General features: G+C 42.9%; 1 protein-coding gene and 2 long non-coding RNA genes across 4 annotated transcripts in view; 2 read left to right on the forward strand and 1 right to left on the reverse strand.

Moving 5' to 3' along the window:
- Nucleotides 1-1,323, reverse strand: part of ZSWIM6 (zinc finger SWIM-type containing 6) — a 106,987-nt gene extending 105,664 nt beyond the window's left edge. Inside the window, exon 1 of the mRNA XM_021534355.2 lies at nucleotides 813-1,323. Coding sequence (XP_021390030.2) covers nucleotides 813-1,323 — 511 coding nt within the window. The remainder of the gene's footprint in view (nucleotides 1-812) is intronic.
- LOC110472570 (uncharacterized) lies at nucleotides 32-27,143 on the forward strand. Of its 2 annotated transcripts, XR_013341705.1 has the most exons (3): nucleotides 32-94; nucleotides 24,888-25,051; nucleotides 26,268-27,143. It is a non-coding gene; the product is annotated as an uncharacterized LOC110472570 (long non-coding RNA). The 2 variants fall into 2 exon arrangements; XR_013341704.1 differs by lacking the exon at nucleotides 32-94 and having other exon boundaries at nucleotides 22,732-25,051.
- LOC144248370 (uncharacterized) lies at nucleotides 2,124-4,675 on the forward strand. The gene is made up of 2 exons (XR_013341707.1): nucleotides 2,124-2,411; nucleotides 4,380-4,675. It is a non-coding gene; the product is annotated as an uncharacterized LOC144248370 (long non-coding RNA).
- Nucleotides 27,144-27,574: the final 431 nt, after the last annotated feature.

Genomic DNA, 27,574 nt, shown 5'->3' on the forward strand with positions numbered 1-27,574 from the left:
CCCCACCTCTGCAGCCCTTTAAACACTGGCAGGGAGGAGTTAACCAAGGAAGCCCGCAGTGGGTGAAGAACAGCGGCAGGCGGCTGGGCTGGGGGTAAGGAAGAGGAGGGGGGTATTGTTCCAGTAAGAGGAAAAGCTTCGCTTTCCCCCACCTTGTCACGAAGCCGCTCATCCTAAAGCAAATCCCCCCCCAGCCATGCCACCCCCGGCGGGGCGAATCGCGCCCCCTCCCTCCGGCTCGTCGCCGCTGCCCTAGAAATGCCTTTGTTCGCGGATCCCCCCCGCACGCCCACTGCCGGGGTCTCGCACTGCTTTTATGTCTTTATTTTGGACGTCGGCGCATCCCGCCCCCCCTCCTTCCCCCGCCGGCCGCCCTTCTGCTGATTCATTTCCACCGGCGGTCCCCCTCGGGATGGGGGGGCGGCATCTCCTCGCTATTGTGGCTCGAGGAAAAGCGATGACCCGGATTACCGGGGGTGGACGCCGGTAGGGGGGCAGAGCCAAACGGGATTACACAGGCTGGATTACCGGGAGCGGTGCGGGGCTGCGAGTTAAAGGGACAGGCGGGAGCCGTGTCCGTGTCACGGAGGCAGGGAGCCACTGCGCGTCCCGGGCACGAGGGGGAGGAGACCGGCGGAGGAAGTTGCCCGGCCCACGGTAGAGCCGGGCAGCGAAGGGTTCGCATGGGCCGGGCCGCAGGCGGTGAGCTGCAGCGGAGAAAAAGGGACGGCGAGCGGGTGACACGCAGGGGGAGACCCGCAGCCCCGAGCGGCGGCGGCCTGGCCGGGCAGCAGACCCGGCCGGTGACTCACCGACTTGCAGGACGTTATCGACGCAGCCGCCGTCGAGCAAAGCGATGCCCCTGCGGAAGGGCAGCCGGTTCTCGTCGGCGGCAGCGGCGGCGGCGTCCACGGCCCCGCCAGGCGCGGCGGCGCCCCCGGGACCGGCGGCGGGATCCTCGGTGCCGGTGTTGAACGAGGAGTACATACAGATCTCCCTCTCGCTGCGGGGGAAGGACCAGTACACGATCCTGCGCTGCACCGGCTCCGGGATCCGTTCGAACCGCTCCTCCACCCGCTGGAAGGGCCACTTCTCCGCCACCTTGCGAGCCGCAATGTCCAGCAGGGACTCGGGGCTCTGGGTCTTGCCGAGCGGCAGCAGCCCCAGGGCGGCGGCGGCAGCTGCGGAGGAGGGTCCGGCACAGAGCGCGCCCCCGCCGGGCCCGGAGCTGCCCGCCCGCTGCCCCGGCCTGCAGCCCGAGCCATAGCCGGGTCTGCAGCAGAGGCGCTTGGCGGGGTGGGGGAGCTGACCGCGCTCCGCCATGATCGCGCCGCTTCTAAGCCGACAGCGGAAGTGGCTGTACCCTATAAACGGCTGCAGGAAGGCAGCGAGGGCCCGCGAGCCCCCGGGAACACGCCCCCCTCTGCCCTTATGTGGCGAAGAGGGCGGGGCCCCGTGGCCTCGCGGGCCGGGGGGCGGAGCCTTACGCAAATCGGCGTCACAACGTAAATAGAACGGCGGGGGGGACCCGGGAAGGGGTGGCGCGCCCCCCTCCGCCTTCCCAGCCTCTTCTCCCGTTGATGTCACGCGCGCAAGCCCGGGCGCGCCCTCGCGCGCGCGGTGGGAAAGGGAGGCGCGGCCGGCGGCGCCCCCCGCTCTGCCGCCATGTAGGGAATGGAATGCGCGGGCGGGGCGCCGCCGCGGCTGAACCCGGTCACCCCTGCCGGGAACGCCGGCGGGCCTCGCGGTGGGAAGTACGGTAGCGGCTGCGGCCGCGCCGCCGAGATGGACCTGCGTCCTGCCTCAGAGGCGGGCTGCAGCAGGCGAAGCCCTTTCCGCCCTGGAGCAGCAGCCCCGATGCGTGCTTATAACCAGGTCTTGAGCTTGTGAGGCGCGCTCCAGGATGTGTTGGTGTTGAGCTTTGTGGGGAGTTTAATTTTCCTTCTATTAGCGGTGGTACGGTAAAGGCCGTCATCCCGGTGCCGGCAGCCGGTTGTCTCTACAGATGTCAGGGCTTGGAAGCGCTACGGGAGAGCCGAGACTCGGGGCAGGGCGGCACGGACCCGCAATGTGTCAGCTGGACGCGATGAAAGCACCGCGTTTGCCCAGGTGGGTCGTGAGGATGTGGTGGCACAGCGGAGGCTCATGGTGTTTTCCGTGATCTTTCAAACCGTGCCGTTCGGGTCTGTGGCGGCGCCTCAAGTATATTTGTGGATACAGACATGCGGAGGGTGCTGCGTGGCGGAGCGCTGCTCCCGCCGCCGCTCCCGGAACACCGGCTGCCGCGAAGTGCCGCCCGCAGGGCTCGAGCAAGCGCGCACCACCGCGCCTTTCTGCGCAGAGAGCCTGTGCGCTGCGTGCCCTTGCAGAGCGACTTCGCTTGACTTCCGTTCCGCTAATTAAACTTTAAAGTAAGCATTTTTGGTATTTTGGAATTTTATCTCGGAAATGGGATTACGCTTTGGTGTTTCATGGTCGCCATTTCTTATTAACCAAATTTTAAACCAGTTTTTGTTATTTTACTAATTAAATATTTCGGAACTATAGCTTGTAAGAGGCATTTTTTGGCGGCTTGCCGTTGAAAGCAGCACTTACTGGTATGCCATGCCGTGCAGAAGCCGTAATTGGAGCGGCTTCTCTCCGGCAGGCTGGTTTTCCCAGACAGACTACATTTTCCATGATGCAGCGCAAGCCGCCCCCAGCGGGGAGGCGGTTCCGCCAGGCAATGCGGAGGAATGTCAAGCGTGCCAGGCATAAAGTCTAAGTGGTGCAAACAACATCGCCTTGGCTTGGAACTTTGTCGTCTCCTTTTTGTTTGCATCAGCTCCCCGCCTTCCACCTCCGGCTGGAACAGGAGCTTATTTTGTAGTCAAGCGATTGAAAAGCTTTGCAGAAACTGCAGTTTCCATTAAAAGTGGTGGGAAATTGAATGAAATTTAGCAGACTCGCTGACTGATTTTTAAAGAAAGATTGACAGAAACCTGAGATGGTTTAAAATTTGCACATCTTGGAGAAGGGGGAGTGTATGCCTTTGAACTTCTAAACAGTAGCAATACTTGGAATACTTCGCGGATAGAGAACTCTTACATCTAGGTATAGACCTGCGCTTTTGGTGGAGGGGAGATTTAGGGTTGGGGATTTTTTTGTGTTTTTCTTTTTTTTTTTTTTTTTTACTATCCTAGTAGTTTGGAGTTTCTTCCTTTGGGATCATGAAACCTACCTTTTGTGTAAGAAATGAGTTTAATTTGATGCTTGTGTTTCTGGCTATGGACTCCACAAAATAGTTACTCTTGAGAAGCCAGTTTCATAAATTCATAAATAGCTTGCTGGAATATTAACTGTCTCATTTCTCATTTTAGGCGTGCTTTATAAATGTTCCGCTGGATTTATAAATTTAACTCCAAAAGAATTTTGGAAGTGTTAGGGAGTCTGAATGCTGCAGACCAGAGATGAGCTTGTAGTACTTTCTTTTTTTATAAATATGGCTTTCATCTCAGAATTTCAGAGAGCAGAGATATAAAATATGTAGACAGTAGGAAAATGGAAAAAAAAGAATTTCATGATTGCATATGTGTTAGAGGAGAGGAAAATTATTTTTCACTCCATCACTTATTCATAAGTAACAATTGTTCACATGTCAAAGCAATTTTTCTTCTCTGTTTTATCACTATTTCTGTTTTAAATAAGCATCCAGGAAGTCAGTAAAAATTCTCTTCCAAATTGGGTAATGGCTGTTCTTTACCAGGTCTTAGCCACCTGCTGCAATAAAAATAACACTAATGCCACTGGAAGAATTCTTCATGTCAATAGTCAAGAAACTTTGCAATAAAAACCAAGAAGAGTGGGAAGAGTGACAACAAATCATCCATAATAAGCAGATTAGCCTATATGTCAGTTATCTCAACTTAGTCTTTCTTCTTTACATATATGGGCAGAAATTTTTAAATTCACTAAAGAAATCCCAGAGAAAAGCAGGTGGAAGAGCTCATAGATCCACCTCTTTGATCTGTCTACCCTTCCTCAGGAGTAGCTACTTCCTGTTGAGTCTGTGTATAATAACAGACACACAGAATGCTGGTGAATCTGAATCTTTTTAGTTTCTGGGCTAGGGAGCAGAAGGAAGCAAGAGGCACCTTTGCTCTTGTCATGCCACCACAGGCACCAGATGTGCTCCACTTTGGGCTCCAGCTGCACTGGTGTAGCACTTAAACAACTTGCAAATTTTCTTCTGAAGCAGAACTTTTGTCCCATGAGGTTTGCCCCAAGTTCCCTCCACTTTCTGAAACCAAGTGGGAAGATGTGTTTACTCCAGAGAAGAAATCAGGAAGTGTTAAAGACATATCTAAGCTATTTTAATTGCTAGTTTGTTTTTCTTTCAGTGAATATTCTCGAGGGAAGACCTTACGGAGCTGAGTATTTCTTGCCTCTGTTTCCATGTCACCGTTTTGGGAAGTTTCTATTCCAGAGCTACACAGAGAGGAAGGAATGGCTGCAAAACAGCAAGCTTAACTTGGCTAACTTCCTGCATGTAATCAAAGGCTATTCTGTGAGCTGCTTGGAAAAACACCCTTGGCCACTACACAGTGAAATTCCTTCCTAATAATCTTTTCAGAGCATTAGGCCAGTTGTAGTCAGTTTTGCTCATTACAATAAAGTATAAAAGGCTTGAGCATTCCACCAGTTGTGCTAATCTAAAAGGAAGGTCACATACACCTGCACAGTTGTCTTTGTATGAAACACACCAAGGTCTAAGTGTTTAAAAACAATGGCAGGCATAATGCTGGCCAACATAAGTCATCCCAGTGGTTAAATCTTGTCAGGAGAGACTTGGCATTCCTGCATTGACACTGATCAAGGGTCTGTATTCATGCACTGCATAAAATATGTCTAAACTCTCAGAGGGGAGGAGGTCAAAGACAGAGAAGGAGACTTGGGAATGGAGGCTGGAGGGTTCTTGGAGCTAAAGCTATGAGGGAAAAAAAGCAGGAAAAATTGAGGATACACGACTGAAATAATCAAAACAAGAAAGAATGACAGACCTACTGAAACAACTGGATTTACAATGCTAAACCAAATCTTTCAAAACTTGTTTCTGTGTGCCTTTTTATATAACAAGAAGTTTCACTTCTTGGAAGAAGGCTATAGGTTTTTCAGATAACAAATGTATTGTAACATTGTGTGAAAGCTTAAAAAACACTGCTGTATGTAATGGTTACTGTGCTTTGCAGTGTAGTGAAACTGGGAATTCAAATGCAGGAAAAGCAGACAGAAGTGATGAGTGTTGATGAAATTACCATCTTAAGATTGGCTGGTGAAGAAAGTAGTATAGCTGGTCACTGTCCTCAGTTTTACAATTCTACTGTTTTATAGTTTTACTGTTTCATAAAACAGTTTCTTTCCTTATGTTCAGAGGCTATTTTTAATTTAAGGCCTAAAAAAAGAACTTCTGCCTTTTTCTAGCCTTTTAAATCAAATACTTTAGGATAAATATCGCCAGCTCTTTAGAGTTTCTTTGTTGAAGTGGAAATAAACTGGCAGCACCAAATGAGCCCTTTCAAAGAGCAACTTTTAATTTTAATTAAATTCCATGTTGATTCTAAAACTGGAGTTAGAGACTAACTAGAATCTAAAAGCATTTAGAAAAATCTACTTTAAATATTAAGCATACTTTGCCCATTTTCTAGAATAGTCAAAAGAAACAAACATCTAAAACTGGGCTAAATCCTCTTGACATTAATTTCTGTGTCCTCTGCCTTTCTGTGGCTCAATACTTAATGTATGAAGTCATTCTCAGATGGACTGAAGGGGAAGGCATTGTTTGTGCCATAGTCTCAGAGCTGTGTGAATTAATGCTGCTCTGTATTTCCTCAAGGACTGGGCATACTCAGTTTACATTTATTGAAAATAGATCCTGGGAATGAATTATTTCTTCCTTATATGGAGCCTTGTGTTGAGATATCTGTTGAGACAGTTTAGCTCACTACTAAGTCACTAGGGATAAAAGCATCACTGTTACAAGCAAAATAACAATGTGCAAGAAACTTCTTAAAATTAAATATGTTGCAGTCATTTAGATGGTTCAGAATATTGAGGTCTTGGAAGACTAGAGGAATAAGAGTGTCTCCCCTTTCTTCAGACTTAGTATTTGCAAAAAGTCAAAAGGAGAAAGTCTTGTCTCAGAGGGAACTCTAGATTTAGTGTCTCTCTGGGTTTGTTGTGGCCTTATTTAGATCTGAATTGCAAAATTTCTGAATACTCAAAGTAAAAGCAGTATATTACCCTCACAAGTTTTTGTAAATGTTATTTTAAAAGTATTATCTTTTCCGAATATTAAAATAAAAGAATTTTATTAAAATATTGGACATATTTCTTCATTTTTTCTCTCTTTTTCGTGTAAATACTTACTGCCTTAATTGTGATTAATTGATTAAAAAAAAATTTCCTCAAAACTTCATCATCTTCTAGTCAGACATTCTCCACCAAAAACGGGATGGACTGGTCTAGAAGTTATCAGGTGCAAAATGCCATCGCTTGGTCTACCAGCATGTGTAGGAATACACATATACAGAAAGTGAAATGGGCTCGTGATTTAAAAGGGAACATTAGGGCACTGCCTTCTTGTGGATAGGAATCCTACATGAACAACTCCCCCTTTTCATCTCCTTGGGCTTTCTCCCTTTTAACTGCACTTCAGACTTCCTTGCATTGGACCAAGGAACTATTTTGCAGTATCAGGGCCAGTAATTCTTGGGCAGAAACTCTGCATGAAGGACATAAAATCTTCAATATGATCTTGTCTCAAAGTAAAAGACATTGCTTACCTAAATTTTAACCTATAGCAAAGAAAGAGAAATTACATAAACTAAAATTTTCAGAAGAGCTTTTCCACATGCTAAGTGCTAGTAGAATGATTTTTAAATGGCTTTAAATAAAAAAAAGAAAAACCTGAAACAAGTTAAAACCCTTCCTTCTCCGATTTCAAAGATCACCAAATCATTTCGTTTCAAAAAGACTTCCAAGGTCTTCAAGTCCACCCTTTTGAATGATCACCACCTTGTCAACTAGACCATAGTACAAAGTGCCAGGTCCAGTTACTTCTTGAACACTTTCATGGATGCTGACTCCACCACTTTCCTGAGCAGTCCACCTCAATATTTGACAACATTTTAGTGATGAGATTCTTTCTAATGTCCAGCCTAAACCTCTCGTGGTGCAGCTTGAGACTCTGTGCTCTTTTCTTGTCACTGGTTGACTGGGAGAAGAGCCCAACTCCATCTGGCTGCAGTCTTCTTTCAGGCAGGTGTAGAGAGTGATAAGGCCACCCCTGAGGCTCCTTTTCTTTATGATAAACACCCCCAACTCCCTCAGCCATTCAGGACTTGTGCTCCAGATCCTTCCTCTGCTCTGTTGCCCTTCTGTGGACCTGCTCCAGCACCAAAATGTGTGCTTCCTGAATTGAGAGGCCCAGAATAGGATTTGAGGTGCAACCCCAAATGAGGTGCAACCCCAACTCCAATGCCGAGTACCAGTGCTGACAATCCCTGCCTGGCCCTCCTAGCCACACCATTGCTGATCCAGGCCAGGATGCCATTGGCCTTCTTGGCCACCTGGGCACACCCTGGCTGAATGTTCAGCTGCTGTCCATCAGCACCCCCATGTCCTTTATCATTGGGCACTTTCCAGCCACTCTGTCCCAGCCTGGGACATTGTCTTGGGCTGTTATGACCCAAGGGCAGGACCCAGCACTGCACCTTTTTGAACCTCACCCATTGCCCTCAGCCCATGATCCAGCTTGTACAGATCTGTGTGCAAAGCCATCCTACCCTCCAGCAGATCAGTACTTACACACAGCTTGATATCTGTCAATATACTGAGAATGCACTCAACCTCCTCATCCAGAGGATCAAAAAATATATTAAACAGAACTGGCCCCATTACTGGCACCATTTCCCACCACTCTCTTGGCCTGGCCAATCCAGGAAGGGGTGTACCTGTCCACTTCATGGGCTGCCAGCTTTTCCAGGAGAATGCTGTGGGAGACAGAATGAAAGCTTTGCTGAAGTCCAAGTAGGCAGGTCAGCTGGTGGTAAATGGAGATCAGTTTGGTCAGGTGGGACCTGCCTTTTCTAAACCTATTCTGGGCGGGCCTGACCTCTTGGTTATTCTGGGTGTGCCAGTGATCATATCTAAGATTATCTGTTCCATAGTCTTGCTGGGTGCTGAGGTCATGCTGACAGGCTGTAGTTGCCTGGATCTGAGTTCCAGCCCTTCTTGTGGATGGACATCACACTGGCCAACTTCCAGTCATCTCTGACATCCCCAGACCTCCCTGATTAGCCAGAACTGACTGAGAAGTCAGAGTCCAGGTTAATGTGTGATGGCAAGAGAGCCGAACATACAAGGGGACAGCTTAAATATGCCAAAATCTGTAGCTTCTGCTTATGTGCTATAGAGATGGGGTGGGGATGGGAACTGGGAATGGGAAACTGGCCTTTCAGTAGGATCCATGCTGTGCTGGTGTACCCTTATCTTCAGCAGCACAGCCAAGGCAGTCCTAGGAAGAGGAAAGTACATCTAACTGGACAGCAGTTTCTTTGGGTGCCAATTTTCTCTGAACTTCTCAGCCTTCATCAATTACAGCTGAGGATCTGCAGAAAGTATGGAGGCAAAGAAAAGGCTGAGATGGCTAAGCAACACTATAATGGTTCCTGATGTAACAACTGTTGTTCTTTTAAAAAGCTCAGGTACAATATCTGCTTCCTCTTACTTATTTCCCTAGTGATTGCATTTAGCAAGCTGGGGAAAATGAGCTGAACTATATTTTTTTTCTTTTAAAAAAATTCAAAATTTGGTTTAAAATTTGGTTCCAACTGATATTTAAATTCTTAGTTTACAGATATTTGAACAATATTGCAAACCTGTCTCTAGTTCTGCTGGGACTGAAACACCCCATCAAAATTTACAGACAACTTTTCTTGATTGTATCAGAGACAAACTTACATGGTAGTGCTCTATGTACAAGGGCTTCTGTATAGTTAAGACACCCTTTGAAATTAAGAGACGAAGGTTTTTCTGTCTGACAAAAGAATTACACTGTGCTGTCTTGTCATTTATTTGGTCAGAAAGGACTGTATGCTGAGGAATAGTTAATAAAGATCAAATCAAGGGTATAACATTTTGAAGGGTTGTTTTCCCAATTTCTTTTTCCCAACCCAGCTTATGTCTTATATCTGTAAAATCTGGGCATTTGTCCCAAACTTTAGAAAGTATTTCAAATTTTGTAGCCCAAGTGCTAATTAGAGTGGTGCGTACTTATATCTATCCCTGCAACACTGACTGAGCTGTGGAATACTGCATCTGTTCAGAGCAGTCAACTTTCAAGGTTAAACACAGCTTACTGACATATATCTTGAGTGACATTGATATACTCGCACTTGTATTTTGTATCCCACCTCAAAGTATTATCATTATCTTTTGTCTATCCCTTTTTCTTTCCCATCTTCCTTTGACTGTACTTTTCTGCTGCCAGTCCATTGTACACTCTGTCCCTATTAAAGAGACAAAATGGGTAAATTTTCCAACCACTTGCTTTTCCTTCTTCCTATTCTTCCTGTCCTGCAGTCTTGGAAATTGTACTGGAGGTAATATATCAAGCTAAGCCTTGTAATCAAATTCAGAAGATAGAGATAAGCTATGGTTAGAGCCTGCAGTAAAATTTTTTCAGAGAAACTGATACTTCTTTTTACTTCACTACCTTCAAAGGCTTCAGTGGAATCCCTTTCTTAGAGCAGAGATTTAGGTTTTTTTCTACTGGTCCGTGACTAGACAACATTTAACCTTTGAAGCTGCTTTGAGTAAAAACATATAATTTTCAAGTTGCTTTGGATACAAAGGGAGAACTTTTTTTTTCTTTTTCTTTTCTTTTTTTTTTCTTTTTATTTTTTTTTTTCTGCCTCATGGATTAAGATGAGCTGAGAGATTCACCTCTGCTGCACTTCAACACTTGGAATAATAGTGGCACAATGTGGTCTTACACTTCTGGAAACTTAGTGTTTTGAGCCTCTTCCAGGGGAGTATTAAGAGTTCCAAGAATTTTTGTCCCCTTGCTTCTTTGCTTTAATAAATTATGCAGGACTCAGTGTCAGCTATTGCTAGACACTGTCCTCTGCTGGGCTGTATTGGGGTTCTTCGGGGGAATAGATGCACTCACTGTGTGTGGTGTGGTTCAAGCACTACAAGAGATACTGAGTCAGTGTCTGCAAACTTAGGCAGATGTCTCCATCAGTCACCCTGCAGATGTTATCATCCATGAGCAGGAGAGGTAGAAATCTCTTCTGGTGTTTCACGTAAAATGTATTTTCTAGTGGTTTCAAAAATTGAGCCTCTGGGCAAAGACCTGGGCAAAGCCTCTGAATTCCTCCAGTTATAGTAAAGGTCCAGTTGTCGTGTTAGTGTTCCAGTCTAAGACAGAAGACTATCTCTAGGAAGAATATTCTCCTAACTCAGAATTGTTTCCCAGTCAGTAATTTTAGTATGTGATTCTGAGAGCTTTGTTACAGACAGCACCAAAAGAATTTTGTTCTTGTGATTAAAGTCGTTCTGAGAAGCAGCAGCAGCACAGCCTGAGCATGGATTCACATTTGGGACAACAGTCCAGGCACCAAAACTAACCATGTGCACACTTGGATAACCAGGTTTGCACGCTGCTCTGATTTTCAATTTATCTCTGCAAACATAAAGTCTTTGATTCTTTTAAAACAAAATTTTGTTTGCTGCAGATGAATGACTGCTTTTGAAGCTCACTAGAAAAGCTAGAGGTCTTTTCTTTCAAAAGAAAACAAGAAATCACTAGGATATGAGGGATGGAATAACTGAGGAAGAGAAGGCAGAACTAGAGTAAGATTTGAGGAATAAATGCAAAAACACAATTGCTTGCCACCTCCACCCTCTAATTGGTATTTACCACCAGGGAAATTGTATGCACTCTGATTATAGCATCAGGAAAATCCTCCATAAATAGCTCTGGGCCTTGCAAAAGCTGCAGTTTTCTCTTCCAATAATTGATACTGTGTGACAACTTCCGCCTGCTACTCATGAGTCGCAGTCATCATATCTGCTAAGGAGGAGAAGGCAACTTCCTCCTTTGCTCAGAATGTATTGTCTTGTCTGCAGCGGTGGTCCTAGGAGTGAAAATTTGCTACTAGGTTTGAGCACTTCTTAGAAGGCATGGTGTCCCCTATACTATTTGGAAATGAAACCTGCAATCTCTGCTTACTCAGAGTTTAAGGAGTGTATCTGAAAAGGAACCACTTTAAGTGTACCTGGGGATTAGTCTAAGTTGCGTATTGCCTGTGAATGAGGGTTTTTACCATACTGTTTACTAAATGAAGAGTATAACCATGGCAACATTCAGGACGTGCTCTGTAAAGATCTGCCAATGCAATTCTGAAATTTTAGCATTCAGAAGACAACTGTTTAAAAGTAGCTTGAGAACTGAAAAAGAATGTTTCAGACTACAGTCCATACAGTCCATACTTTGCATTCTGCAGCATGACAATTATGCAAAATTTACCAGTTTAGTTTATGCTGATCTCAGCAAGAATGTTTTTGGTACCATTTATACAGATCTTACTTTGATGAGTGAAGTCATAATAGTATAAATATTAATATCCAGTGGTGATTCAGACCACATAACAGCTATAATTTTGTGTGAAGTATACCTAAAAAATATTAGCTTTTTATGATCAACAGTTTCAAGTTCACTTGAGGAAAAAAGTAAAGAATGACAATTCTTAGACAAGGTGAAGGTTCTACTTCCTGCACATAAAGCAGAAAATTGTGGGATGAATGAGAAACAAGGAGAGTAATATAAAAGGAAGTTCCAGATCTGAATTAGTTCCCTGTCATCCCAGTTAAACTTTGACCATCTGATGTCTGTGAAGCTTCTCTGAACTGACCTGAATATGAACTTACACAAAAGGGACCTCTGTGCAGTGACAAGAACTTGAAAACAGGGAATAATTACATAAGAAATTTAAAATAAGTTAAGGACCATGTTTAATGAGCTCAGCATTCCCAGTGGTCTCTAAAAAGAACTGAATATTTGTTTTTCTGCTGTTATTGCTGGTTGGAGGACTATGTACAATTCACAAACGGGACAGGACTGTTGAGGAATGCATCTCGAGCTGTTTAATTTTTAGCATCAGTCTCATTCTACAGTTATGACAATGGGAAGAGGCCAGCAACTCTCATCCCAGGCAGCAGACTAAGAACTTAATGTTACAACTTACTTTAAAAGCTTTTTGACCAATCACACAAAGCAAAAGCATAAAGACAGTCATTTTATCTAACCACTATAAACACATGCACCTTTGGTTAAAACAATGCTTGCTTGTTTCGAATACTATACTTGCTTGTAAGCCTTAAGATACAATGCACAGAGCTCTATTATTAAGCTTAAAACTTCTTAATATCTTACTAGATATACTTTTCTGTAATTTAGGGAGTTATTTTACCCAAGTGTCAATACACAGATCGTTGTTCTATTTGTCTTTTCTTTCTTTTTCTTGTATAATTTTTTTGCTGACAAATCTTATAGCTACTGCTTAGCTCTAAATTGCCATCTTGCTGTCTCTGAGGCCTGCCTTTTGCAACATGCCCAAAACCCTCTGATTTTAAAAAATCCCACATGTTGTCACTCATGTGACACTCATTTTTCTTTATGACAGATCATCTGAATTTTTGTGTTACATTTTCTTCAGGCTAAAACCTTATACCTGATAGCAATTCCTGTCAACAGGTCTTTGGTACAAAGTTGGCCCTGGTATCCTATACAAGTCTCCAGACTTCTTTAACTCTTTTGATACTGGTAAAAAAAGGATGTGTTTAAAATTATTACTTTTTTATTATTATTATTTACAAAAAGACATCACAAAGAATGTTTTCTTGTCCCATATTGAAGAAGATAATAAATTGCATAATCTCAAGTAGTCAAGAGAAGGAAGAACCACAGTAGTGTCACTAGTAAGACTGCCACATAGGTAACACTGGTCACCTCCTCATTGCAGCATTGACCAGGAGGGAGCTGGGCTAGTTGCTGCCATTGGTATCAGTAGCTCCAGAGCTTAGCCTCTATTCAGATGAAGCAAATTTCTCATAAGCTCCTGAACATTATTTTACTTTTGAAGAGATTATTTTTTCTTTTTTATCAGTAGTTTTTTCTAATCAGACTGCCTTATGGTTTCACTGGTAGACAGGGTAACTCCTTCCTAATCATCTTCACATCAGAGTAGCTGTTTGACTGTACTTAAACTACTCTGGGAATCCATGGTAAGTGTTGTGGTTTAACACCAGCTAGCAACTAAGCTCCAGGCAGCTGCTTGCTCACTGCTCCACCAGCAGGATCAGGGAAAGAATCAGAAGGATAAAAGAGAGAACTCATGAGCTGTGGTGCAGACAGTGTAATAGGGAAAGAAAGGCTGCGCATGCAAGCAAAGAAAAACAAGGCATGCTTGCCATGGGCAGGCAGGAGTTCAGCCGTCTCTGGGAAAGCAGGGCCTAATCATACATAATGGTGACTTGAGAAGATAAACTCCTCACTCCAGATGTCCCCCTTTTCTCCTCTTCCCCCACTTTATATAGTGAGCATGATGCCACGTGGTCTGGAATAGCCCTTTAGACAGCTGAGGTCACCTGTCCTGGCTGTGTCTCCTCACAGTTTCCCAGGCACCCCCAACATCCCTGCACAGGGAAGCAGGATGGCAGCCTGGCAGTATGAAAAGCAGAAAAGGCCATGGCTCTGTGCAAGTTCTGCTTAGCAACAAAAAAATCTCTGTTATGAACTCTATGTTGATCACAATTCCAAAACACAGCACTGTATCAGCTACTATAAAGAAAATTAGATCACCCCACACAAAACCAGCAGAATAAGCAAATAATCAGACTGTAAACTATTCCCGATACCTTATGTCTGAAACTCTGGGGTGGGTGGTCCTGTGTTTCCATGCCTTGGGAACTCCATTGCTGTATAGAAATTCTTTTAATATTGAGATGTTTTTAAGAATCACCTTTAACTTTGAATCTATGTGTGTCTCTGCCGTGGCAAAAATTCTGCCAGACAACTCTCACTGACACAGGAGGTTTCAAAGTATAACATTATGAGATGATAGCTTAGTATCTCACACCTCCAGGCTGAATTTTGTCTTCTCCTACTAGAGTCTTCCATCTCAGGTGCTATTCTTTGTGTCGCAACAAGGTCACAAGAAGAAACCTTGCAACACAGCACAGCATTTGCTGGTCTATTCCCAACTGCACTTGACCATCATATCTTCCTTTTTCATGGGCATCAGAAGAAAAAATGTTTTATCTATGGTTCTGGGGAAAGGAGGAAAAGCCTCTTCCATCCTCCTTTCTCCACTTCTACTTTCTGCCTTTAGACTGAAGGAGGTTTCTCTTTTGAAAGAGCCCAAGTTTCTTTGACTTGAGATGAGATTTTACTGGGATACACACCAGATTTATATCAAAATGCTGTGATAACAGGTGTTTGTAGTAGAAGCCTAACTGCTCTTCCAGGCTGAAAGTATTCCTGGCTGAGGTACTCTTGAAGTCTGTTTCTATTCCATAGATATAATCTTGTTCCTGTGACAAAATGGTGAGTCTAATCTGCACTTTAAATTACAATTAAATCCACAAGTTGTCAGGAATTCCCAAGACCATCACACCTTTCTTTTAACATATGGACTGACTGACACAATCAGATCAAATGCTTTTCCAGACTTTTTGCTGTATCCACTAGGCAGCATTTCTCATTTAATATTCCTGTAGTGAGTCTGTATTTCCAATGATAATTTAGATTCTTATCTCATGTAAATTATCTCAGTTCCAGTAGACTTCAATGGATTTGATGATTTATGCTGTCTGAGATTCTGCATCTGAAAACTCTGTAAAAAAAGTAGCTGCTACTTTTAACTAATTTGAAAAATTATAAGTAACTGTCTGAGTCTAGCTGTCTTAATACATGTTACTCAATTGCCACCACACCGCTACTTACAGGAGACTTGAAGTCCTTTGCCTTGAGTCTTAGTAAGTGGGATTCTGTCCATTATTTTGACAAAAATTAAGGTTGGAGAGAGACTGCCATAGTGTTTGACAGCAACTTTTTTGGGAAGACCCAAAAGCCCATACTCTTATCAGCAAAGCATGAGAGTTTAGCTCTGCTAGAAACTAAATGTACCTTTAGCCATGACCTTGAACATTACATATATTACATATATGCAATTTTTAGACAGCTGAGCTTTTCACTTTAATGTGTTTTAGTTTTGGTTTCTATGTTCATCTTCAAGCCATATGTATATTACTCAAAGTTTAGTATGAGTTTGAACTTGTAACGAATATGAGATTGTGTGGATATAAACTATTTCTAACAAGACTGTGATAAGACTTTGAAGTGTTTTATAGAAAACATGGTCTGGGACCTCTTCAGAGGAATAGATCTTTGAATTAGAGTAGCATAGAATTGGAATAGATCTCTGATTTATGCAGCTTAAGGAAGAAGTTCCAGAAGGACCTGACAAGCTTGGAAAGTGAGCCACTGTGAATATCATGAGGCCCAACAAGGCCAAGTGCAAGGTGCTGCTCCTGGGTTGGGGCAATCCAATATTAACACTGGACTGGGGGATAACAGGACCGAGAGCAGCCCTGGCAAGAACTTAGAGGGTGTCATGGTTGAGAGGCTGGACTGACCCAGCCATGGGCATTCACAGCCCAGAAATCCAAACGTGTCCTGGGCTGCATCCAAAGCAGCACAGTCAGCCAGGCCAGGGAGGGGATTCTGCCCCTCTGATCTACTCTGGTTGAGATCCCAGCTGGAGTGCTGCATCCAACTTTGGAGTCCCTAGCACCAAATTCTTCTGGACAAAATATCCATCCCACTGCTGGACAAGCACATCATGCAACAGGTGAACAGCTGGCCCATGGGTTAAACACAAAAGGTTACAGTCACTGGTTTGACATCAGACTGGGAACCTGTCACTGGTGGGGTTCTACAGGGCTCCATCGTCAGTCCTGAGCTCTTCAAGAGTGTTATAATGACTTGGATACAGAACTGTAAGGGATGCTAAGGAAGTTTGCAGATAATACAAAACTGGGAGGAGATGTTGACTCCCTCAGGGGCTGGAAGGCCCTGCAGAGGGACCTTGACAAATCAGACCAGGTCAGGGCTGGGCGATCACCAACCATATGAAGTTCAAGGGCAAGGAATGGTGCTGGGTTATGCACCTGGGATGGGGCAGCCCTGGATGTACAGACAGCCTGGGGAATGAGAGGCTGGACGGCAGTGCCATGGAAAGGGCCCTGGGGTTCTGGTCCATGGCAAGTTAAACATGGGCCAGCAGTGCCCTGGCAGCCAGGAGGGCCAAGGGTGACCTGGGAGCATCAGGGACAGCATCGCCAGCTGGGCAAGGGAGGGATTATCCTGCTCTGCTCTGCCGCGCTCCCGCCCCAGGTCCCTTTCTGCCCCAGCTAGCTCTCCAATGGGGTGAGAGGGGCAGATGAAGCACCCTCCGCTGAGCCCAGTGGGGCTTTGGAGAGTGCTTGGTGGGTCTGACAGGCGCAGCTGAATCCCACGGCGTGACAGAGAAGAGAGTCTCTTGTTGTGGGCTAAATCCAAAGTTTATTGTAGCCCAGCAGGGCCCAACAACACCTGAATAATGCCAGCTAATAAGAGCACCTGCAAGGTGCTTGCAACATCTTATATACTAGGAGGGAGGGGACTCAGTCAGCCAATGGGAGTTTAATGGGGAGTGGCTCTTGTATAGACAGACACATATGGGAACCAATGAGGGATGGATATGGGAGGGACCCCAGGCTCCTGTCCAATCACCCGGCACCTAGGATGGAAGCTTCTGGATGTATGGGAAGGGATACTGAGTGACTGACAGGGCGCCTGGGAGGGGACAAGGGAATGATTCGGCACTTCAGGGGAGGATTGACACTTGGGTAAGGTGGGAAAACTAGGGACAAACCAAGTTGAATATGGGGGTACCTAGGGACAAACCATTACATTATGAAATGATAATAACACATGTAATAACACAACTCCACATCTCCCCCTTTTTTGTTTAAAAAAGAAGAAAGGAGAGAGGGTAAAATAAGTTTTTTAATGGGGGGTTCATAGTCCATAGGTTCATCTTGGAACCAAATGTTTTCCTCTTCTTGTGGCTCTTCTTTGTTGAGGGGCTCCAATTCATAAGGTGTGGCTAGTGTGGCATGGTTGACGCTGATGGTGGAATTGATCGCTTTCATTATTAAACTTTTCACAACACTAAAACCGATAATGAAAATAATAAGTCCCAACAACAACACCAGTCCTGTCTGGATAATAGATTGGACCCACCCAGAGAGTCCCCATCCATCAAACAGCGACCCCAGCCATCCTGCAGATTCTTTCTTGAGATGGTGAATAATTGTCTGCATCTTATCAATGGTGGTACGAACGTCCTCAGCCCTAGAACTTAAATTCATGCATCATGCAAATTCTTCACATTTATGATTATGAAGGAGCAAGAGAAAATCTATGGCTGCTCGGTTCTCAAGGGTGGCCTGCCTCGTTACTTCCTCATCTGCTAGAAGGTCACTTAAAGTAGTTGATGTATAATTGGCTTGTTTAACTACCCAGCATTCACGGCTGGACAATTCCCTGAATGCATGGGCGATTGCCACCCAGGGTAAAAAGACAATGGTAGCAACGCCTTTTGGCTTAGACCAATGAATTACTTCATCCACACAATTTGCATCCCAATCAGTAAGTCCAGTATCTCTTTTTTCCTTGCCAATTGCCCTGTCTGATTTAGGAAATTCCAATGAGCTACTTGTGTTTTGTTGGGAGTAAACAAGCTCAACTGCCCAAATGTGCATGGACCTCTGACCAGGTGAGGGGGGATGCCTGCCCAAGCCTGATTACCACAAATTAAGAAGGTTCCTTTGGGGAGAGAATGGGGTCTGTTATCGGGGGTAGAGAAACCTGGAATTTGCATAACTCTTTTATGCCAATTTCTTGCTTGATATTCTGGGATGGTTTGTTTGATTTCCCTCCTAGTCTGGGCAAAGGGATTGGAGGAGACAGCCCTGGGGTAGCCTCACCTTGAGTGCTGGGGGCAGTTCTGGGTGCTGCAGGATAAGATACTAAACTATTAGAAAGAGTCCAAAGGAGAGTGGCAAGGATGGTGAAGGGCCTTGAGGGGAAGCCACATGAGGAGTAGCTGAGGTCACTTGGTCTGTTCAGCCTGGAGGAGACTGATGGAGACCCCACTGCAGTCACAACATCCTCTATAGGGTAAGAGGAGGGGCAGGCACTGATTTCTTCTCTGTAAGAACCACTGATAAGACTGATGGAATGGCTTGAAATTGTGTCAGGGAAGGTTTAGGTTGGATATTAAGAAAATGTTCTTCATCTGGAGTGTGGATTCATACTGGAACACGTTCCCTAAGGATGTGGTCACAGTAAGCAGCCTGATGGAGTTTAAGAAGTATTTGGACAAGACTCTCACACACACAATGCAACTGTTGGTTGGTGCTGTGCAGGGCCAGGAGTTGAACTTGATGATCTTTGTGAGTCTCTTCCAATTTAATCTAGCCTGTCATTCTGTGACCTGTTGGATTGGGTTCAGAGGAGGGCCTCAAAGATGATCAAAATGGAGGATCATCTTTGGAAGGATGCAGCACCTCTCCTAAGAGGAAGGGTTAAGAAAGCTGGCTTTGCTCAACATGGAGGAGAAAAATCTCCAGAAAGACCTTGTAGCACTTTCTAGCACCTAAAGGGTGCTACAGGAGTGCCAGAGAGATTATTTTCATAAAGGTAGGTAGTGATAGGGCAAGGATGAATGAGTTTATGCTGCAATTAGAAAAGTTTTGTTGTGGTTTAATGCCAGCCAGCAATCATGCTGTTTTCTCACTGGCCCACCAGTGAGATTGGAGAGAAAATAATGAAGGTAAAAACTGGAAAACTTGTGGGTTGAGGTTCAGACCATTCAACAGGGAAAGTAAAAGCCACACATAAAAGAAAAGCAAATCAAAACCAAACAAAATGAGAAATTAATTCACTGCTTCCCATGGGTCAGCGAGTGTTCAGCCATCTCCAGAAGAGCATGGCCCTATCGCACACAGCAGTGACTTGGGAAGACAAACTCCATCACTCCAAATGTCCCTCCTCCTTCCCTCTATTTTATATTGTGAGCATGATGCCACATTATCTGGAATATCTGTTTTATCAACTGACCAGGGGTCACCTGTCCTGGCTGTATCTCCTCCCAGCCTCCCAGGCACCCCCAGGCCCCTCACCAGTGTGGCAGCACAAGAAGCAGAAAAGGCCTTGGCCCTGTGTGAGCCCTGCTCAGCAATAACAAAAACATCTCGATATTATGAATTCTGTGTTCAGCACAATTCCAAAACACAGCCTCATACCAGCCACTGTGAAGAAAATTAACTCTACCCCAGACAAAACTGCACAGATTTGTATTAAATGTTACAAAAATATTCTTCACAGTGAGGGTGGTGAGGCATTGAAAGAAGTTGCCTCATTGCTTGTTGCAAATGCCTCATTACTGGGAGTGCTCAGGTGCGGGTTGGATGGGACTTAAAGAAACTTGATCTAGTGGGCCACATCCCTACCCACGACAGGGGGGATGGAACTATATGATCTTTAATGTCCCTTCCAACACAATCCACTCTATCATTCTGTGATTCTATTCCATAATGACACACTGTAAATAAAGTTTGAAGAAAAGGTGTCCTTTTACTTACCTTTCTTTTTTATTTAACTGTCCACACAGAACAAATCACCATTTTTATATGCCTATATATAGAGTATGTTTTGCAGTGTTGCCTATAAAGAACTCTTTGTGCCATAAAGTATCAAAATTTTCCACCTTACTTTTAAATTTATATGCAGTTATAGTTTTTTTCTTTTAGTAGCAATAAACACCAGCTCTACTATAAATCACATTTGGTTCTGGCTCAGGCATACTCCATGACTGATACCCCATGGGATACTTTTACTGAACAACAGAAGTTTGTCCCTGCTCTAAACTCATCCTTAAGAACAGGTCAGCAAGAAAACAAAAGAAAATTTAATCCAGCTTGTGCCTCAGAAATCACTTATCTGGTTCTCTTTTACATTCATCTAGACTTTTCAAGTATCTTTTCCTGCTAAGCATGAGGTAGAAGCATTGATAAATGACAGAATGCTGTAATTAAGATTATTTTTTTTTTCTACTACCTGAAGGTCATATTTTATGTATATAGGGCTGGTTTTTTTGTGTTTGCTCTGCATCATGACCTTTGCTTAATACACTATCCTGTACTTTATTTCTAGCCAGTACTAAAACCCAAACCCTCTAAGAATGGTGGTGATGCTGGGTGGAGGTCAGAAGAAGCATTTTTTCTTTTTCCTCCATTCTCATATTTTCCTAGAAATGTGTAAATGAGAATGAGTATTTGTGACCTACCAATGAAAAGTTCTCAAAATCACAAATTGGAACAGATATTATGGCAATATGCATCAAGTTCTACTACAGTCATGTGACTGGTTAAGGGGATTCTGGATCGGTGGTTTTGGAGAAGAGCTGTAGCTGCATCACCCAGCAGAACAAATACATATGAAAGGAATACATTCTCCCTTCAGAAGGTTTTGGAAATGCAAACAGAAACATGATGAAAATTACCCAGCTGAGCCAAGGTGAAAAAAACATCATGAAGTGCATCCAAAGTGTCTCTATTTTGGTGGCAAAACATAAGTCAGGATGTCCTAAAACTTCCCCTATCCTTTCCTTTCTTGCCTTCCCCATATCCTTACTGTCATTGCTACTGTCACCCAAATTATCCATGTTTGGGTGACTCTGTCTTACTACAGAGGGACGAGGTCCTCTGCCCTTCCTGAACTGCAGCTGTTTTCCAGCTCTGCCATCTTATTCCCATGTAGTGGTAAAGTGTGTAAAGTAATCACCAAGGGTGAGAGAAAGTACAACAAAGAAAAATAAATACGTTGAGGTCATTGTTTCAATGCCCCTGCAGGAAGCCTGAGGTATTGTTGAACTAGTCTGGTACTGTTCTACCCTTTAGCATTGTTTCGGCTGTACTCAGGAGAAATAATCAGCAATATAGTAATTTTTTTACATTTAGAGTATACAAATAATTTGTGAGTATAATAAATATTTTGTTTATGCAGCACATTTGAATACAGTTTTACCTGTTTATGAGAAATGACTTTATTTCACATGTGCTTCAAAATATTTTGCTTTTTACAATGCTACTATGGATAGATAATGTATGTTGCGTGTTGAACACAAATAAGGCAACACTTTGTGTTACATGATGACAAATCAATTTGAATTTCTTTGCAGCTAACCAAAGCATCATATCCAAAACCTTATATTAAATATGGAATTTCTATGGAATTGCTATAAAAAATAGACCACATCTTATTCAGAGGTGAGTTTGGACAATAAAATATAGAACGAGGTGCAGTACCTGAAACTGCTCCTCAAGGGACAAAGGCTACCCCAGCCACTGAGTAATCAGTTGGTTCCAGAACCCACACAGCAAGGATAAACACCTTAGTGACTGAGGAGAGAGTACCTGGGCTCCAGGGGCATCTTCAGAGATGGGGATAGGAGTCAGCCTCTCCCAGGAAGCTAGTTTTGCAGGCTGTTGTCCTGTTTATGTAATTAATTGCTTCTTGTTTTGCTAGTTTCATTAACAGTCTTTTGAAAAGTTAACCCAAAACATTTCCCTAAGATGAACTGATAGAATTTCTCTTTCAGCTGTGAGAAAGACTTTTATCATTCAAGGCCTCATTCAGGCCAGTAATGGAAATGCAAAAGCTCGGAAAGGGTTCCAGGCCCAAGATCAGACTACCTGGCTTCCAGGGGGAGACTTTGGTTAACTGAAGCCTACATGGAAAGGACAGATCCCATGCCCATTTTACTACTTTTCTTCTCCTTTTCAGATTATTTTCATGTCATGTGTTTCTTCATGTGATCTGATTTACTAGATCTTGTTAATCTACCTAGAAAAATAATTTTCTGTATGAAAACAATTTGCATCTAGGAAAATTATTATGCTTGTATAGCAGTAACATAGGGTTTTACTGCATTCTAGCTGCACATTACATCTACTTGTCTAGACTCAAACCCAGCACAGACAAGTGCTGACAATCTCCTCTAAGTGAAATGCATTCATCAGATGTACCAGCTTTGGTACACAGTGGAACTTTGGAACTTTATACACAGTGAGAACATCCACGGCTTCCTTTATATATGGGTGTGAATACATTCATCACTCCTAAAATTTAACCTTTGTAGAAATCCTGCTAATGCAACAGAGCTTTTTGTTCCCATTCATCTTGTGGAAGTGAACTCCAACTGGGAACACCCTGTTTTTATGTGGATGCCTTTCCCTTGATGAGTTTTCTCATATCTCTTTGATATTTTCTTGATTTCACAATGAGTCTTCTCCTTCTTGTATTCTGGATTAATAAATAAAATATGTAAGATTCTTCTTTATGTTTTCGGCACTGTACACAAATTTATATTATCTCTCAGGTCTGTCTCCCTCTGAATGTTGAATTGTTGTGTCTTCATACCCAGGCAGAGTCTTCAAACCCGGTGGTTTTTTTTTGGTGTTTTTTTTGTTTTGTTTTGTTTTTTTGCCTTTTTTTTTTTGGCAGCTATTGATTTTTTTAAAAAAACTATAGGCTTTTTTTTTTAAACAAAGCTATAGGCTTTTTCCTAAAGATCCATCTGACTTCAAGCAGCCAGAATGAAATGCTACAGAAATAAATCTGAATTTACCTGTATACCTTTTTAAAAGCAATTTTAAAGTAGTTGTAGTCTTCCTTGTTAGCATTTAGAAATGAATATACATGCATGTGGATCAGTGTAATAACTGATTTTGAAATAATAATAACAACACATTTTAAAAAGGTAACAATGTTTCATTTAAATTTAAATGTCTTGTTTTAAATAAGCAGTTATGGAGCCAAATCAGTTGGCTTAACAACAAAGGGCAGTATGCTGATGAATTATGTATGTTATCTTCATTTTCTGCACACTGATAATTGACAGGTATCATGGCACCTTCTACTTACTTCCTGCAATTATATGCCATATATCAAACACTAACTTGTGTGTAATGGTGCTCCCCACACACACGTACACACAAAATGGTTTTATGTTTTATTTAAAGCTTACAGCATTTTTAAATTTTCTGTTTCACCCACTCTGTTTTGCAAGCTGCTTTGTCACTCTGCCCATGTCAACAATGTTAAATTAACAAGATTTCTTCAGTGTTAGTTTGGCAGAGTCACTCATTCAAGTGATGGCTCCATCCTTTTGTTTATTTTGTTTTTTATATAAATTGGTTAGGCTAAGCCAATACTGAAGAAAATTTGCCTGCTGTTTGGACATGTGTAGTAAAACAGGTTTTTCAGTCTTTCGCATAAAGTTTTTGTTTTTACAAAGAGATATATTTTCATCCTTATGCAGCAACTTTAGGTAGTATTAGGTAAAAAAACTAGATTCTTAACAGAACTGATTAAATGGCTAGTTCCTTCTTGGTAGTTTGCATTTAATTCAGACTAACTCCACCATAACAAGGGTACATTAATTGAGTAGCTCTACAACTGACCCCATTAGACACAATGCTCACTTATTAAATTTAACCACTACTAGGTATCTTAGCACATGATTCAGAATTGCATTTCATTCAGTGTTTTGTTTCTTGGAAGGAAATTAATTTTTCTGAGAATTATTTTAATAAAAATGTGATAATAAAGTAAATCTTCAATTAAAATGAAGTCTTAGTTACCTTGAAGGGCTTTTTACTTATATTGCCTTAAATGTCCAAAGTCATATTTTAACTTAAAAACCTAAATGCAGTAAATTGTATGCCTAGTATATATAAAAAAATACCTCTATTATATATTATGGAATAATTCCTTGTTATCTTGCATCTTCAACAATATTCATTACAAGAGAATGTGGACTTCAAAGAAAGATCCAGAAATTTCAGAAAGTAATTGTACAGAAAGAAAATTAGATTATATCTTTTGTTCCTATTAATTCCAACTTGATTTGTCAGCTTCTTTAGAAACCTAAGTTTATATTCTTTCCCTGTACCATTGATTAAGTTGGTTCAAGGCTCATACCTTACTGAAATAAGTGATCTGATATACTGTTTCTCACTGAATTAAAATAAACTGTTATATATCTTTTAAAAGCCTATTTCAACAAAAAACACTACAACTCTCAACATGGGTAGCAGGTGATAGCCTGTGAGCAGCCAGTGATGGCGAAGGAATGGAATGTACAGCAAGTAATATCCCTGCTTTGTACTGAACTGAAAGAGAAAATTTCATAAAGGAACAAAATGCTCAACCAAACTTTTGGCAGAAGTATCTATATGTAACACCTCTCTAGCTTGAGAGTGCTAAACACCTGATTACAGATAAATCAGGTAAAAAGCAGACTGCAGGGCTTTTAGCAGTCATTGTCAAATGCTTATATGAACAACTGTTACTGAATATACATAAATCCAGTTTTCAAAGTGCTTTCAGCTGAAGTAACTACAAAATTCATGGGACAGGCAGAAGGTGCTATGCTGTTGGGCTGAGTGCTAACTTCTCTATTTCTCTCTATTTCTATCTCCCTGTTGAGCACCTATAGCTTATTGTATAGTAAAAAAATATGCTTGAACTTTTTGAACATCCCTTTAGACAGAATATTATGAGGAGCTGCAACCATTATTCAAATGGAAATCATCACTCTCCCTCTCTTATTTTTATTTTGCATTGCCACCAGTGCACCTAAACTTCTGAAAGAGATTTTGTTTTCTAGCTGCTGCTTGTCTAGTTTGTGTGGAAGGAGCACAGATATCTCCAGAAGGCTGTCAGGTTCCATACAGAGGCTTTCCAGATGATCTCAGATGTATCTGCACTACAGAAGAAGAGTGACCCAGGGATACACAGCAGCCATTCTTCAGAAGGGAAATGGAATCAAAGGTATTTTCATAAATTGGCTTATTATGTCTACAAAAATGAACGTTAGCACAGGGTTGGGTTACTTTTAACAAAAATGTGAAGATCTTCCATTCTGTACCCTTGTAAAGAATAATCAAACAAATTTTCAAAACAAACTCTGTGATCCCTTTTCATCTTGTAATGATCTCCTCACCTACCAACCTCCTTAGGACATTCTAATTTGTTTAGGGCTAAATAATATACACTATCTTCACAAGAGTGGTTTGTATTTAGCAAGTAAATGCGTGAAGTTAACAGGATTACTCCTTCAGTTAAGGTAGGGACCTTGCCAAAGACCTTTTTTAATCTGCAAACATTCCCATTATAAGTGCTTACATAAGGTCTTACTATGGTACAGCAGCAGTTATGGTATTATCTTATCTTTAGTGGTAATGGGCAGCATTACTTCCTGTTGAGGCACTCACAGACTCTTGCTCCACAGCTTTCATAGATCCATTAGTGCTGGAAAAAGACTTCCAGGATAATTGAGTCCAACCTTTGACCAAACACCACCCTTTCAAGTAAACCATAGGTCTAAGTGGCATGTTGAGTCATTTCTTGAACACTGCTGGGTGTGGCAACCATCACTTCTCCAGGCAGTTCATGCCAGTGCTTGACAGCCCCTTCCATGAAGAAATTTTCCTGATGTCCAACCTAAATGCACACCTAAGCTGGTGCAGCTTAAGACTCAGTGTTCTTGTCCTGTCAGTGGTTACCTGAGAGAAGAGCCCGACCGCACCTGGCTACAGCCTCCTTTCAGGCAGGTGTAGGGAGTGACAAGCCCCCCCGCCCCAAACCTCCTTTTTCCCAGGATGAACACTCCCAGCTCTATCAGCTGCTCCTCACAGGACTTGTGCTCCAGACCCTTCCCCAGCTCCATTGCCCTTCTCTGGGCTCACTCCAGCTCCTCAGTGTCTTTCCTGCAGTGAGGGCCAGAGTTGGACACAGCACTCGAGGTGTGGCCTCACCAGTGCCCAGCACAGGGGGACAATCCCTGCCCTGGTCCTGCTGCCACACCATTGCTGATCCAGGCCAGGATGCCATTGGCCTTCTTGGCCACCTGGGCACACCCTGGCTCATGTTCAGCTGCTGTCACCAGCACCCCCAGGTCCTTTCCCACTGGACAGCTCTCCAGCCACACTGCCCCAGCATCATAAAGTATTCAAAATTGAGAATATTACACACCCTCTTCCCACAGGTCATCATGGCTATTGATGGGTGAATTCCCAAGCACCTAGTAGAGGAAGATGCTATGCCTAAACTAAGCTTTCCCACACAGATGAGCTGCAGCTGAAGAGAATGACTGCCTGCTCCACGGACCTGTGCATGAAGAGTTCTGATGCTGACTTCTCAGCTTCAAGGAGCTTCTGACAAAGCTTACACCTATATGATTTTGTAAGAAGGCCTTCAAAGGGGTTGAAAACACTGTGCTATACTTTCCCCTAGAGAATAAGCACATAATTTCTGCTTATTTTAGCACTTAAGTCTACTAACAAAAAAATCCTACTGTGGTAAAATAGGCTGTCATCCTCATAGCAGGCTGACTTGATTAATATAGTTGCAAAGCTTGTTTTGCAATTCAGACCTTGTCAAACCAAATCCAAAATTATTTTCCTGGATAAATCCAATTAAATATAAATACTGAATCAGAGCACATTTTATGTAATTACCAAGCAATTCTGTGAAAAGACTATTAAAGCAGCCTAAATTGCCTCTCTTACTCTGCCAGCCCTTCCTGCTTCCCAGGGGCACCTTTCTGAAGCAGTGCTGTGTTTGGCAGGGAGGCAGGGGATCTTCAGAGCTCCCCATTTTGGGCTGGTTTGCTCTCCTCAGCCTTAGTACTGCTCCAAAGCGAGAAAGGATTCCTGACAAGACAGTGTCTAATGGAGATGGACACCTCTCCTATCTTCTTTTTTCATTTGAAGTCCTCCCCTAGTTGAATATGCTTCTGTCAGATCAGTCAAGGCATCAGCAAACTTTGCTCTGTATTTGTACAAAGACAGAAATATTTTATGATACTTGTCATGTGCGTCTATTTAAATAAAATAAATTCTATAAAAATTTCCATGGGCAAGTGTTGGAAGTTTCCTGTTTCTGCAAAGCTGGCAGACATGTCATCAGCACTAATAACTCTGAGAAATCTGAAGAAAAAATGCCAATTTTTTTAAGACTGCTTTTTTACATTAGCTGGCCACCTTGATGTCTGTAGTAGCTTTGTGTTTATAGGGTCTGATTTCTGAGTGGCAGCTTAAACATCTCAAAGAATTCATAGCAGTCCCCCTCAGTTTTGTGCTACTATTTTCCCCAATTAAAATCATGGGGATGAGGGTTTCACAAAAACCAGCTGCTATGAAAAATCCTTCTGAAGCAACACGGTTGAGTACATGAATGAGACGTGCCCAGTACAGCGGGTAGAAGCATTTTTGAGGACACGGTTTTTCCATCTAAAAATGACAGTTGGTTAAGCTGATTATTTTCCAGGAATGGAATGCTTTTGACAACATC

The sequence above is a fragment of the Lonchura striata genome, chromosome Z, assembly GCF_046129695.1.
Source record: "Lonchura striata isolate bLonStr1 chromosome Z, bLonStr1.mat, whole genome shotgun sequence".
NCBI lineage: Eukaryota > Metazoa > Chordata > Aves > Passeriformes > Estrildidae > Lonchura > Lonchura striata.